A 13,355-nucleotide genomic window follows, 5' to 3' on the forward strand; every position below is an offset into this window, starting at 1 on the left:
TGGGTTTGTAGTCAAACTTTCAGTGCCTCTAAATGACGTAGGTTATTGTCAAGAAAGGATTTTATTTTTGGGCACCTACAATTCTAAAGGATCTAGTCCCAGTCCTTCAGAAATAGGTTCTTAAGCTTTTAGTCACGTATAGATCACCTGAGATGCTTATAAAAAATTCAAATTTCTTGGTCCCACTACCAGAGTGTCTTACATTCTTGATGAGAAATTGGGCCCAGAAATCAGCATATTTAACAAATGTCTCACACTTTGAGAAACATTTCTTCAGGACCTCATTGGTTCCCAAACCTCTTGATGCATCTGAATCAGTCTGGTTCGGTTTAAAAAATATGCTAATACCTGGTTTCACCCTAGAACTACTTGGAATCTCGGGGAGTGTGACCCAGTAACTTGGATTTATAACAAACTGGTGATCCTTATACAGAAAACCACATTTCAAGATCCACTGTTTAGTCCACCTGCAAGTTGCCTAAGGAAACTTTGCACCTTTATGTTCTAGGATCTCTCAAGATCTAATTTCTGAGTGAAATATTAGAAAGCTGTTTCTGTTATTTCTCAGACATGCTCAGAGGTTGACATTGTAGTGGCTAAAAAGCATTGCCAATTTTTTTTTAACGTCCTTTAACATCTTCTAACCAGTACTGGGTAATTTAAGGCATACACACACGCAGGTACACGCATACACATATGTATGCATTATGGGACTTAATGGCTGTTTTCATTTCTAATGTTAGCGAAGTTAGGTGATAAACATGATTGTTTTTGCTTTATTAACTGTTAAAGGATAAAAAGGTTTTACACACTTTAGTAGCTTAAATTCAAGACAAAGTATCATTATATGTGTGTGTTTTGGTATTATTGGCTAGCATTATTAATGTGATACCTTTATATAAAAGCTAGTTATTTAATATGAGTTCTCTGTAGTAAAGAACTGGAAAAATTCGTATTAGTACTTAGCTATCTAAAGCATTTTGCTAAATTGTTCGGCTTGAAGATTCTGTATAATTGTAATCGATGGATTTTGAAGATTTTATTTTTCCATCTTCTCCCCAGAGCTCCCCCAGTACGTAGCTGTATATATTTTCAGTTGTGGGTCCTTCTAGTTGTGGCATATGGGACGCCACCTCAGCATGGCTTGATGAGCGGTGCTAGGTCTGCGCCCAGCATCCGAACCTGCGAAACCCTGGGCTGCCGAAGCAGAGCGAGTGAACTTAACTACTCGGCCACGGGGCTGGTCCCCAGTGATGGGTTTTGAATAAAGTAAGAAGCAGTTCATTCTTGTTGGTAATGTTATAATGGCTAAGTTTCATGGAGTTATAGTCCTTACCCGGTAGTTGAAGGAATAATAGTTCTTTCTCAGAAGGTTTAAATAAATTTTTATTTAATTGCTCTCTAAGTTTAGATGTGCTCTGCTTATGTAATCAATGTTAAGGGAAAGCTTTGGCTGATAATCATTAATTGAGAGCTAAACACAGAGAACTGACAATTTTTATTCACTTGTGCAGACTGAATATAGGGCGAAAAAGGTTGGAGTGTGCTAAAGTCTAAGAAAAGAATGTGAACAGTTTTTTTTAATTTACGTGTGTTGGTTTACATTCTGTATAGGTATCTTATGCACTTAAAAATACTGCATTCTCCTTACCACTTGGTAAGGTTAGTTTGGAAGGTGTGGTGGCTTGTTTCATATTACTGTGGCTGAAGTTCTTAAAGTTTCCAACATTCACTGTTTTTTTTTTTGACTTGGAGAAATTCCACTTAGCTTTCTTAATTTTCCACTGCAGATTAGCTTCTTAAAACATCAGATTTTCAAACTCACTAACCAGTCAGTCTTCAGTCATTGCCACTAAAGTAAAAATTATTGTTGGGAATGAATGAATTTAACATCATATTATATTGCTCTGGGAATTAGATATTAAGCTTTTTTCTGCCTGTTTAGAACAATGCCTGGTTTGCTATTCAGGTTCACAGTTATGTGATATAGCTTCTTGTTTTTAAACCTATTTTACTATTATTACTGTAAAATTGAATTTCCAATTGGCTGTTAGAGAGCAAGAATTATTTTGTATGGTCCTCGGTAGGTACCCGAGACGGGCCACAGGCCTACCAGCTGCTGCTGCTGTGTGGCTCTTGATTCAGGGGGAAGGGAGGAGGGAAAGCACAATCTATAGATGAATGTAATGAGGAAGCCCTTTTACAGACAACTGCTATGAGCAGTCATCTTCTGGTCCTAACAATGTGATAGTACTGGAAGTAGATGTGAGTTTTTTTTGTATTTTCTTCCTGAGTTTAGTTATTCTGTGTTTTACCCTCAAATATTTAAGTAAGACTGCTAAGTGGCATGGCAAGACTCTTTCTAGTCCTTCAAAGTTCCCGTTGGTGTAGTTAGAGAGCATCAGTCTTGCTGTCTGCTGCCTCATCTATTTTTTGGCTCGTTTGCCTTCCTATCCTTTACTGATGTGCATGTGCCATACATGTACTGCTTCGTATTATAGTCTAATTATACATATCATATCTCCCCCAACCAGAATGTAAACACCTTGAGGAGAGTCCGAAACTTCTTTTGTAATTCCCCTTGGTACATGAAACAGTGCTTTCCATATAGAAGACATTCAGCAAGTTTTAGTTAGTAATAATTATTACTTGGTTTTACCACTTATGAAGGTACTATTTTCCTGATCCCTGTTTAGCTTAATGATAGTATTTATTTAATTGACTTTCTTTCATATTTTACATATATATAATTGAATATTTTAGCAATTTTGTTGTTATTCAAGCTCTTGTAAATTAATTCAAAGATTGACTATATTAATGTAAGTTTCTAGTTGATAAGGTGTCCTCTTGTTTGACCTACTTGAATTGAGGTAATTTTGTAACAATTAGCAGAAAAATACTGTGATCATTCAATTCAAAACTAAATACATGTTCTAGTCACAACTGTAATCAAGAAATAAGGAACAATTTATTGTGTTGAATAATGCAAAACCAGTGTTGATTTTCCTTATTGCACTAAATTGTGAAACCCGAATTGGTAGGATATAATACCAAAAATTAAATAAATAAAAATTTGAATCAAAACAGATGTTGAGGCAGTTAAAAACCCATTGCCATGATAGTTTAGATAATAAGAACAAGTCATCTTGTTGAAATAGAATTGCACTGTTTATGATAAATCTAAGGCCCTAGTGATATTTGATAAGTAGGGTTATTATGGCTAGTTGTATCTTCGAAGAGTACTATCCTTGCCGATTTTTCAACCCATTCTCAATTTTTACCCTTCAAATAATTTAGTTGGAAATTACCAACTACTCCACATCTTTGAAATTTTCCTGATGTGAGCAATGGTGAGAATCTTTCTTTTAAAGTATATGTTTGAAATATAACCTTTCAGGTTCAAGTATATTTGCCTCATATACTTTAATTTTTTTAAACATGAGAGTAGAGTGAATTTTATAATAAGATATGGGATTGTGTTATCCTAACTTATTCTCTTATTCTTTCTTTCTTTTAGTTTTGTGTGTGTGTGTGTGTGTTGGTAATGTGTGGTGCTTGTCTGTACGGTCTTAGCACAGTTAAGCAATAGAGTTATAGAATTAGACAAACTAACTGGCCAATCTATAGATTGCATTTAGCACCCAATTTCAGGTCCGTTATCCCAGTGGTCTTCACAGTGAGTAAGGCCACCCATTGAGATACAGGAAGAAAACATCATAACTTCTCAGGTTTTTTTCCATATATATTTTACTTTTTATTTCATGCATATCAATTTATTTTGTATGTTTTATAATAATATAACATTTATCATATAGTACATATCTCATGTATAAATAACTAACTACACATATTGCTACATGCTTACATATTTACCAATAGGAGTACTTAGTCAAAATAACTTGAAGACCACAGTTCTAACAAAGTAATCACAGAGAGTGGACACTAAGGGGAGAACTTGTGATCTTTTGAAATTGATAGGCAAAGATCCAGTACCTAAAAATATAAAAGTTAGTAAATATAGATTAGAATATTGTACTATACAAATCAAGGGACTCATTTTAAAACATAAAAATGGTCCCTGTTTTTTATTTAACCATAGCAGTTTTTATAATTACCAGTTTTAGTAGCTATAGGTAGATGCATACAACTTTTTAAATAGTTTGGAGCAATTTAAGTTTAGGCACTGGTTTTCACATTATGATGACTTTTCATTTTCTGGTTATAGCTGACCTTTATGTAGGCCTTCTTTAATTTAGTGGTGGATTGCTATAAATGTTGGCTCTGTTTTTCAAGGAATAATCTGTTTCTTTTGTTTCTTCCTGGTGGAAGGAATGTAAAGTAACTTTTAAAAATTTTAAACAAGTTGTTATAAGTCAGATTATGAGAGACATGTTAATTTTCTGTGTTTCCCAAAGTTACTAAAATTTGTGGCTATTGCTTTTATAGTCAGAAAAAAATATTTAAAATAATCAATAAAAATAACTTCTAGTGGTCAAACTAAAAACAGTCTACATAGCTTCAGTAAAACATAGAAAACAAGTAGCAAGGAAGCATTGCAAAATAGGAGGAAAAAAGTTACAAGTTAAATCAAATTTGTTACAACAGGAAACATAAGTAGGATAAATTTACCTCTTACAAGAAGGCTCACTACAAAGTTTTTTCCAAAAAGCCTAATTATCTACTGTATACAAGAGGCACACATAAGCAGAATGATTCAGAGAAATTGAAATGAAAGAATAAGCATACCAGGCAAATTATAAAAGAAGGAAAGCAAAAGGGGATCATAATGTTCAATTTGACAAGAGTTTAAAGCTAAAGAGTAGTAAATGGAACAGATTATAATAGTGAAGCATGTAAGGTGTGATGATGATGTCATGGATCAGTATGTACCAAATCATACAGAACTAAAATATAAATGATAAAAAATTGCAGGAAATAAAGAGAATTGTTAGATCTCAATAGTGGTTTAGAAATTTTAGAGTACTTCTCTAAATCTCTGACAGATGAAGCTGATAATTATATTATTCCTATATTCTGTATCTTTATTTCAGTCAATGTACAAGACAAATAAAGAACTATGTATTCTGAAAACAGAAAATATATCGCCTCCAAGACTCATGAAATGTTTATAAAAATTGACCATGTTTTTGGTCACAAAGAAAATTTCAGGTAATTCCAAAGGGTAGAAATAGGTCATCCTTGATTCTCTGCCTACAGTGAAGTAAAATTAGAGCTAACTAATGAAGATAGGGAGGAAATTTGGTAATTTTTAGATCTTCTCTAACACTCTAGGGTCAAAGAAGAAATCAAAACTGCAGTTGTTAAGATATATAAATAATGCAAAAACATCAGAGTATACTGCGTTTTCTGATAAAACTATCTATTCTGGTTTCAGGAAGATAGCTAAAAGACAGCATTCAATAACAAATGTTGCTTGTTCTGTAATACGCAAGGCGTTTTGTTTGATGTGAGATATACCTCTGAATAAGACTCTGAACCTTGGAGTTTATAATCCACTGGATTTTATTATAGAATGTACGTCAGTAGTAAATTACTTGGGATGTATATATGAAAAATCTTGTATATATGATTTATATCATAAATGTATATATGAAAAGGAGTTCAGTATGATCACTTCAATTTTCAACAGAGGTACCTGTGTTATCCATATGGAGAGGAGAGGTAGATTGTTTTAGTAGATTGAAACGTGTGTGGAGATCTTAGTACCTTTTTTACCTCTGTCATCTGTTAGCAGTCCTGTTTTATCCCTCTGGGCTTCAAATTCTTCATCCATAAATGAGGAAGTTGAGTTAAAATACAGGGTTCTTGATAACCATTATTTTTGTGCCACTGTGAATACATTTGTTAAATTAGTATTGAGCATTAACTCCTTTTCAGTCTGTAGGGACTAAACTTATGCTCAGGTGGGGGAGGGAGACAAACTTAGGGTTCTGTGCAAGCAGAGGAGGGCACATATATTTTAAACAGAGAATGATAGAGATAGAGAAAGAATGGTATTTGGAAAGGTTGCATAGAGGCAGTGTGACACCCGAGCTGGTCTTGAAGATAAGGGTTTGTCAAGTGAACAAGAAAGGAGAGCTGGGCTCAGGAAATAATAGAACATAGGGGTGGAGAAGGGAGTGTTTTACATTTTGGAAACTGCAATTAATGTGGCACTTAGTAGTTAGCATGGGCTTATGAAGGAGTGGCAAGACATTAAACATTGAGGTATATGGGAGCCAAATTGTGAAAAATAGGGGCTGTAAGTTAAAGACAATGAATAACCATGGATGGGTTTCATAGAGTCTGCGCCTGCCCTGAAAGTGTATGCAAGATTTAATATGTGAATGTATTTTCCTTTGAAGACAGTCTGTAAATTTCATCAGATCATGTAACAGGGCAGTTAGGGTAAATATAGGGAAAATTGACAGGGTGATGTTCTACAAACTATGAAGTTTAGATAGTTTTAAAGTTTGCTTTGTTACCAACTAATCTAATTCTTTTTCACTCTTTGTAGTGGACAGGCCAAAATCTCAGCAAGTTCGAACCTCTAGTACGATCAGGCGAACCTCTTCCTTGGATACGATAACGGGACCTTACCTCACAGGACAGTGGCCGCGGGATCCTCATGTTCATTACCCTTCGTGCATGAAAGATAAAGCTACTCAGGTAAAATAAGCAATCAAAATCAGTTTCCTTGCTCGGCAGTTCTGTTTTGATCTCAGTAAAGAAAATGTAATTTAATAAAAATTTCCCAAATTTGAAATGTAATATATTCAACCAAAGAAGAAAGCCATTTCTTTTAATAAGCTTTAGATAAATTGTTTTTTTTCATTTGGATTTGAAATTTTTAAAATTTATTTAATATTTAATAGCACATAAGTTATACAGTTTTTGAGACTTATGGTTTCAATAATTGCTTTCCAACAGAAATTAATATAATGACTAGTAAGCATGTTAGAAAATATAAGTAATTTTTGAAGAAAAGTTTGCACAGTTCTTGGAAATAATTTATAAAGTATTAGCATGGCTAAGGAAATTTATGTTAAAGGATTTTTTTTTTCTGTTTAAAGACAAGACTAAAACCTTTGGCAAAAGATAGAAAATTTACTTTGTCACACTTCCCCTATCTGTGGAAGGTTCTCCAAGCTTTTGATTTGAAAAGCTTTTCCTTCCATGTCAGAAGAAAATCTGAAAATTTATGATTTCTGAGTTCTTGATCATGTCTTCATAACTGTAGTCAATCAACATTATGAAGAATACTAATAAAAGTATAGGAGGTGGTTGTTGGCCTTAAAGAACTTACAGTATAGTTAGGAAAATAAGATATAAATTTATGAAAATTGGTGATAGAAGATAGTATATAGTTAGATTTTAGATGAATGGGGCATTTAAATGTGAGGAAATTCAAATGTATGAGAACATTTTGGGCTTTGTAGGTCAGGAAATAGAAGGATTAGAGTTTCTTGTCTGACGAATGCGAGAAGAGAGAAAGGGGAGAAAATTTTGGACATGATCTATGAGAATCTTCTCAATTTTTTGAATTTTCGCAGAGAACCTTGAAACTGTGAAGTTAGCTTCTTTGTCATCCATCCTATCAATTCTGCCTTTGTAATATTTTATTCCACCCTAGTGTTTTGCTTTCCATTCTTCATTTTGTGAGGAAAAGGATCGGTTTAATATGGTAGGCAGTGGGATTCTCAAGTAGAAATGACTAGCAAAACTTAGATGTCGGCCTGGACACCTAGGAATGGACACAGATAATTCAAAACCATCTTTCTGGAGGAGTTGGGTTCACAAGTATGATAAAATGTAGTATAGAGTATAAAGAAAGAAGGTCAAGGGACCAAGGACTTAGTTTTTGGAAATCCACACAAGGAAAAGAGAGGAAACTAATGTATTCACTTGGAAGTAACAAGAGGAGGGAGTTAACATTTACTGATTATGTACCATGTGCTGTGTGTTTTATATCTTGTGCTTTGTTTAAGTCTCACAAGAACATTGTAAGATTACACAGATGGGGAAGCAGAAACTCAGTGAAGTTAAGTGACTTACTCAGGATCATAAAACTGGAAAGTGCTGCAGCCAGGTTTCTAATACAGGTTAATTTGTCAACAGTCTGAACTTCAGTTTTATGGTGCTGTTAGGATAAATGGAATAGTGTGCGTGTGTGTGTGTGTGTGTGTGTGTGTGTGTATCATCTAGTAGACTAACTGGCACTGTGCTTAAAAGTGGTAGCTCTTCTTTTTAGATTAAATTTTAAAAGCCTACCTTTTATTGAATATATGTGCTTTATGCTGACACTCTCCAGAAACATTATCTTACTCATCCTTCACAAAAATTCTGAGAAACTCAGAGGAGGAGCCAAAGAAAGAACAAAGGCTAAGAGAACTGAAGTAGTCTAGCCTTAGAAGCCAAAGGGAAAGCTGTTCTAAGAAAGGGAACCTTGTTAATAGTATCAGGTGCTAAAGAGATGTCATGGAGAATAAGGACTGGATTTAGGGATTAAGGGCACACTGTCTTGGAGAGTGTGGTATTGATGATTTGGTAGAGGAGGGAACTCAGAGTATTTGGGAATTAAGAGAGTGATATGGAGATAGAAGAAAAGGGCACTGAGTAGGTTTCTAAAGCATGTTATTTCTTTATCTGTGTGGTGGAGTTAATGAAACCTAACTCATGATAATGTTATGTGACTAAATATGATAATATTTGAAAATGAATGTGGCAGTGCATGTTAGCTTAGCAGTAGTAGATAGAGACAGGCCCAGCCAGCCCTGGTGGTGTAGTGTTAAAATTCAGCACTCTCACCACCGTCGTCAGGGTTCGTTTCTGGTCAGGGAACCACACCACCCATCTGTGTGTTGTGATACAGTAGTGCCTACGTGTTGTTATGATGCTGAAAGCTATGCCCTGAGTATTTCAAATACCAGCAGAGTTACCCATGGTAGACAGGTTTCAGTGGAGCTTCCAGACTAGACGTTATAGGAAGAAGGACCTGGCCACCTATTTCCCAAAAAGTTGGCCATGAAAATCCTATGAAGAACAGTGGAGCCTTGTCTGATACAGTGCTGGAAGGTGAGAGGGGGAGATAGAAAGACTGGACAGGATTCCACTCTGCTGTACATGGGGTCACTAAGAGTTGGATTTGACTGAAAGGCACTAACAACTAACAGCACACAGGCCCGTTTGTAACATTTGCGGAGTCTGGAGCAATTATAAATGAAGATCCACATACCATATCTGTATAAGTTAAATTAACAAACTATTGCATAAAATATATTTTATCCTTCTGCTTTGGCAAGTAAACCTTCATATGGACCTTGAAGTTTAGATTTGAACTAAGTTACATTGCCAGAATGTGTCTACATGGGCCAAGGCTTCACCACCTTCTGAACTTAAACCTGTATGTCTTCCCACCCTGCATAGCATTCTGTACTCTGAAGAGTGGCTTTACACAGATGTTTGAACCGCCCCCCCAGTCTTCATATTTCTGCTCCACCCATACTCCCTCAGGAAGGGAGACCCAGGGAATAAGTCCTTGCCAACCTTGGAAGCCAAGCTCGCTGCTATTTGGGCAAGAAATTCCTGGGACTAGATTGCCCAGAGCATAGTCTATGGCAGAGGTGTGGCCTCATGATGTGCACGTCCTCTTGACCTCAAGATGTCTGCACCCTGTGTGGAGGCATGTGGCTGGAAGAGGACCAGAGCAATTCCCACTAAAGTTTGAGGTCCAGGGTAGAGGCTTCTCTTGCTTGAGTCTTACATGTAAGTCGTTTATTTGGGAAACCTGACATTGAAAGGAAGGCAAAATATAGGCCTCATTTTAAGGAAATTAAGTAATTTGTATGTGGTTATATGGCTAATAAATATGAAGAGATTTGAACCCAGATTTGGCTGATTCCAAAGCTTTTGCTTTTTCTCCAGTTCCCCACTGCCTTTCCTAGTAACCACTAAAGGACATAGCACTTAACCTAGTGCTTGCCTCACAAGCATAAGAAATGGTCTTGCCCAAAGCACCTCTTAGTTTAATTGCAGATACAAGAGATGAATATATGAGATGGTTATTATTGTCACACCTATTCCTCCCAGATTAACTCTTGAACTCTTGAGGAGGAAAGTAGAAGTTTTTGTTTATTTAATGAGAGTTGGTGGAGGAAAGGTGATAACAGTCAACTTGCTGTAGATATTAGATACCTAGGCTGTCTGGTTTTGGTGGAGGGTATCTCTCGTATTTTCGTCCTTTTGTATTTCTATATTTCAACTACCTTAATTATTGGGGGTGAGAAAGTTCTTAATGTTTAATATATTAACACTTGAAGCCTTTTGAAAAGAAGTAGCATAGTGTTGTGAAAAAACAATGGACTTTGGAGGGAGATCTTGTGTTCAAATTAAGGCCCAATGTGAGGGAACTTTCTGGGATGATGGAAGTGTTATAAATCTTGATAGAAATTTTGGTTACATGTTTTGAATGCACTTATCAGAACTTACCCAGGTGTACACTTATGCACTTTACTGTATAACTTAACTTTAAAAATATAGAATATAAACAAATACTGAACTCCAGTAAGACGTTTAGGGGTGAAGTATACTTCTGTCTGTAACTTACTTGGAAATTAATAAAAAATAAGATCAATTGATGGATAGATAGATGTATAGATATGTGATGAGGCAAATACAGCAAAATGTTAAATATAGAATCTAAGTGTTGACTTTATGAGTACTCACTGAGAAGTTTCTTCCACTGTTCTTTATGTTTGAATTTTTTAAAATAAAATGTTGGAAAAAAATCATGGCCCAATTAAGTGCTGTGTAGTCCAAACTTCAATTTCCTTTTCTGTAAATTGAAGTTATTAATACTTGATTTGCGCATTCAACATTTATTCTGAGGACCAAAAGAGACTTTTAAGGCCAGTGAAGAAATGGATCATTGCCAGTTTATTAGAATAATCTCTGTAGCTTAATAGAAAAACTAAAAACCTTTTGTGGAATTTGATGTTACTTTGTTACATTAGCCTTGCAGATACAACATTTTTTAAACAAAAATTTATTACCAACTCTTAAAAGTGAACTTGCAGTTATGGTTACTGTATTTAGACAATAGTATTTCCTCAGTTTTAGCCCTGTAGTCTGAAGTATGAAACTTCATCTTTGGACAAATTTAAAATTCTGTGTGGAGTGTGTTTTTAAATGAGAAAGTAGCATATACTCTTTGCAAACTGGTCAAACAATAAAAAAGGTATACAACAGTAATCAAAGGTGTTTCCTCAGACCTCCCAGGTATAGTAGTGATTAGAGCCATTAACAAATATTTTCCTTCTTTCTCCTTGGCACAAGGTAGGATTATACATCTCTGCCCACTTGAAATTAAGTGTGGCCATGAGACTTGCTTTGGGAAGAAGCTTTAAAGAGCTGGCTGGTGAATTCACTCTGACAAGGGGAAGTAACAGTATTCACTGCTACTGTGTCCATCTGGGTCCCTGAGTGACAGTGACAAGCAAAGCCTTCTTTCTTTTTTTTTTTTTTAATTGAGTTAATGATAGGTTACAATCTTGTGAAATTTCAGTTGTACGTTAATGTTTGTCATTCGTGTTGTAGGTGCACCACTTCACCCTTTGTGCCCACCCCCCACCCCACCTTTCCCCTGGTATCCACTAAACTGTTCTTAGTCCATAATTTTAAATTCCTCATATGAGTGGAGTCATACACAGATTATCCTTCTCTCGCTGGCTTATTTCACTTAACATAATTCCCTCAAGGTCCATCCATGTTATTGCAAATGGAATGGTTTTGTTCTATTTTACAGCTGAGTAGTATTCCATTGTATATATGTACCACATCTTCTTTATCCATTCATCTGTTGCTGGGCACTTAGGTTGCTTCCATGTCTTGGCTATTGTAAATAATGCTGCAATGAACATTGGGGTGCGTAGGACTTTTGGGATTGCTGACTTCAAGCTCTTTGGATAAATACCCAGTAAGTGGGATGGCTGGATTGTATGGTAGTTCTATTTTTAATTTTTTGAGGAATCTCCATACTGTTTTCCATAGTGGCTGCGCCAGTTTGTATTCCCACCAGCAGTGTATGAGGGTTCCTTTTTCTCCACAACCTCTCCAACATTTGTTACTATTAGTTTTAGATATTTTTGTCATTCTAACGGGTGTAAGGTGATATCTTAGTGTAGTTTTGATTTGCATTTCCCTGATGATCAGCGATGATGAGCATCTTTTCATGTGCCTATTGACCATCAGTATATCTTCTTTGGAGAAATGTCTGTTCATGTCTGCAGCCCATTTTTTGATTGGGTTGTTTGATGTTTTGTTGTTGAGTTGTGAGAGTTCTTTCTATATTATGGATATTAAGCCTTTGTCAGATATATGACTTGCAAATATTTTTTCCCAGTTAGTGGGTTGTTTTTTTGTTTCAATCCTGTTTTAATTTGCCTTGAAGAAGCTCTTTAGTCTGATGAAGTCCCATTTGTTTATTCTTTCTGTTGTTTCCCTTCTCTGAGAAGGCATGGTGTCCGAAAAGATCCTTTTAATACTAATGTCAAAGAGTGTACTGCCTACGTTTTCTTCCAGAAGCCTTATGGTTTCAGGTCTCACCTGATCCATTTTGAGTTTATTTTGGTGAATGGTGAAAAAGAATGGTCAATTTTCATTCTTTTACATGTGGCTTTCCAGTTTTCCCAGCACCATTTGTTGAAAAGACTTTCTTTTCTCCATTGTATGCCCTCAGCTCCTTTGTCGAAGATAAGCTGTCCATAGATGTGTGGCTTTATTTCTGGGCTTTCAATTCTGTTCCATTGATCTGTGCACCTCTTTTTGTACCAGTACCATGCTGTTTTGATTACTGTAGCTTTGTAGCATGTTTTGAAGTCAGGGATTGTGATGCCTCCCGTTTTGTTCTTTTTTCTCAGGATTGCTTTAGAAATTTGGTGTCTTTTGTTGCCCCATATGAATTTTAGGATTCTTTGTTCTAATTCTGTAAAGAATGTCATTGGGATTCTGATTGGGATGGCGTTGAATCTGTAGATTGCTTTAGGTAGAACGGACATTTTAACTATGTTTATTCTTCCAGTCCATGTACGTGGGATGTCTTTTCATCTCCTTATGTCGTCATCTAATTCTCTCAGAAAGGCCTTGTAATTTTCATTATATAGGTTCTTCACCTCCTTAGTTAAATTTACCCCAAGGTATTTTATTCTTTTTGTTGCGATTGTGAATGGTATTGTGTTCTTGAGTTCTTTTTTTGTTGGTTCATTACTGGAGTATAGAAATGCTACTGATTTATGCAAATTGATTTTATACCCTGCAACTTTGCTGTAGTTGTTGATTACTTCTAACAGTTTTCCAAT

General features: G+C 35.6%; 1 protein-coding gene across 5 annotated transcripts in view; it reads left to right on the forward strand.

Moving 5' to 3' along the window:
• Positions 1–13,355, forward strand: part of GLCCI1 (glucocorticoid induced 1) — a 102,163-nt gene that overhangs the window by 25,730 nt on the left and 63,078 nt on the right. For all 5 annotated transcript variants that reach the window (XM_070615726.1, XM_070615727.1, XM_070615723.1 and 2 more), the window contains exon 2: positions 6,518–6,669. In XM_070615726.1, the coding sequence (XP_070471827.1) occupies positions 6,518–6,669 (152 nt within the window). The remainder of the gene's footprint in view (positions 1–6,517; positions 6,670–13,355) is intronic.

Source organism: Equus przewalskii, chromosome 4 (genome assembly GCF_037783145.1).
Source record: "Equus przewalskii isolate Varuska chromosome 4, EquPr2, whole genome shotgun sequence".
Lineage (NCBI taxonomy): Eukaryota > Metazoa > Chordata > Mammalia > Perissodactyla > Equidae > Equus > Equus przewalskii.